This window comes from Pezoporus wallicus, unplaced genomic scaffold, assembly GCF_028554395.1.
Source record: "Pezoporus wallicus isolate ANWC-B61680 ecotype Strahan unplaced genomic scaffold, APGP_CSIRO_Pwel_v1 contig_7474, whole genome shotgun sequence".
NCBI lineage: Eukaryota > Metazoa > Chordata > Aves > Psittaciformes > Psittacidae > Pezoporus > Pezoporus wallicus.
In genome coordinates this window covers 1-1,998 of record NW_026636857.1, presented here as the reverse complement: position 1 = coordinate 1,998, position 1,998 = coordinate 1, and the positions used below count along the sequence as shown (strand labels likewise).

At 50.3% G+C, this 1,998-nt stretch overlaps 1 protein-coding gene across 1 annotated transcript; it reads right to left on the bottom strand.

The window, feature by feature from the left end:
* Window positions 1-325: 325 nt before the first annotated feature.
* Window positions 326-1,944, bottom strand: LOC130595287 (centrosomal protein of 41 kDa-like). The gene is made up of 3 exons (XM_057401882.1): window positions 1,800-1,944; window positions 1,390-1,605; window positions 326-498 (listed from the first exon to the last, which is right to left on the bottom strand). The coding sequence occupies exons 1-3, from the start codon at window positions 1,894-1,896 to the stop codon at window positions 350-352; spliced, it is 462 nt and encodes a 153-aa protein (XP_057257865.1). The 5' UTR covers window positions 1,897-1,944; the 3' UTR covers window positions 326-349.
* Between the last annotated feature and the right edge of the window lie 54 nt (window positions 1,945-1,998).

The window sequence follows — 1,998 nt, the reverse complement described above, 5'->3', positions numbered from 1 at the left end:
CATTCTTTTGATTCTCCTCTCCGTCCCTCCGAGAGCAGGGGGAGGGCAAGAAAGGGGGGGAAGTGAGCGAACGAATTACCTGACTGGGTTTAAACCACGACAATCCTCCAAAGAACATCAAGTCAAGAAGCCCCAAAGCATACAAACCCATCAAGACAACCAGAAAGTACATTCAGTTCTGGATCTGGAGAATCTCAAATTCCTCAGGCTAGTTTGGTCTGCCCATGGCAGAAGGAGGTTTTCACACAGCCCTGAGCAGTTGTGGGTTTTGGATCAGTCTCCCACAGCAAAATCAGGACTTTACCAGCTCTTGCTTCCAGATTTATTCAGTGGCATAAGACACTGCTGCTTATCTCCATGGCCTGTTCTGGACGCTGTTCCTGCCGAACGAGTGGGCACTGAGGACTCCCCCACTGCCAGCAGTGCTGGGGAGACTGGGGCTGCTCCTCATGGCTGTTGCCTTGAAGCTGCATCCTGAAGAGCCACTGCTAAAATGGCCTGTGGGGAAAAGAAACAACCCAAAGGTCAGGAGCTGAGTGTGGGATGGAGCACAAGGACACACAAATGATGGATGAGCACCTCCCATATGCAGACAGGCTGAGAACATGAGGGCTGTTCAGCCTAGAGAACAGAAGCTGCGTGGAGACCTCAGAGCAGCCTCCAGTGTCTGAAGGGGGCTACAAGGATGCTGGACAGGGACTCTTCATCAGGGACTGGAGTAATAGGACAAGGGGCAACAGGTTCAAACTGAAACAGGGGAAGTTCAGATTGGAGATAAGGAAGAAGTTCTTGCCTGCGAGGGTGCTGAGGCGCTGGCACAGGGTGCCCAGAGAAGCTGGGGCTGCCCCATCCCTGGCAGTGTTCAAGGCCAGGTTGGACACAGGGGCTTGGAGCAAGCTGCTCTAGTGGAAGGTGTCCCTGCCCATGGCAGGGGGTTGGAAGCGAATGATCTTTAAGGTCCCTTCCAACCCAGATCAGGCTGGGATTCTATGATCTGCTGTCCCTTGCTGCCTCTCCAGCTGTCCCTGTAAACATACAGACCCATGGATAATTCAGTGCAGGGTTTGGGCAGAGTTTCTATCTAACTACGGAGGCCTAAGCACCTGAAGACCCTATTAATCACCAGTTAAACCTAAAGACATTTAAATGTAGTGGGTAAAATGGCATATGCCAACCCCCAGCAGTCCCAGAATTTTACCACTGTGTAGCTATGCAAGATTTAAATCCTCTGGGATTGGCATAGCACAGGTTTTAGTGGATCCTCTCAGTCTGTTTAGAAATCAAACTCCTCTCCCAGCTCTCTCATGGGAAGATTATGACAGAGAAAGTGCTGCAGGGCAGGCTCAAGAGCTACAGCAAGGGGCTGCAGCGTTTGTTCCGGACTCTTACTGGTAGTGTCTGAAGGAATGTGCTCCTCTTCAAGGTAGTATTTAATCTTCTGTAGATTATCTTCAGAAAATCTCCATCTATTCTCAGCTGGTGTGAATGGCACCTGCAGAGAGGTCTTCTTCTGGGCAGATCCAGAGGGAGGTGTTATGCGGCAACATGCAGGGAGCGAGCCTGTGATGAGTCCTTCTGGGATCTTCTGTGCTAGGACCTTTAGACCTGCAGATGGACATGTCACATGTTACCAGTGACCACCAGCTAGGATGGGATCAGTGAGTGGACCAGTGCCAAGTAAAACACTTGGCAGAGCTGAATATCCAGCTCTTGCCAAGTTCCAGCTCACACAAAGCCATGCTCTCTGCTCTTGATCCACCCTCCTGAGGTCTCAAGGGGTCCTGCCCATCCCCACTTACCTCCAGATAACAAGAAGACGTTCTCAAAGCCCCTCTCACACATAGATGTTGCGGCCTGGCTGGCTAATCTCTCATCATTGTCATACAGAATTATCATCTTCCCATGGGCATTTTTCTGCTAAGAGTTAAGGATTCATTTGGAAACTTCACATAACTCTTAATACCCTTTTAGAGAAAAAGGAGACAAATGGGACTGGAG

Bases quoted from the DNA above. Each gene is read 5' to 3' on its own strand.
- LOC130595287 (XM_057401882.1), bottom strand. From the start codon at position 1,896: ATGATAATTCTGTATGACAATGATGAGAGATTAGCCAGCCAGGCCGCA. The intron at 1,606-1,799 runs GTAAGTGGGGAT...GTCCATCTGCAG, and splicing joins CGTCTTCTTGTTATCTGGAG to GTCTAAAGGTCCTAGCACAG. The intron at 499-1,389 runs GTAAGAGTCCGG...TTTTCCCCACAG, and splicing joins CATTCCTTCAGACACTACCA to GCCATTTTAGCAGTGGCTCT.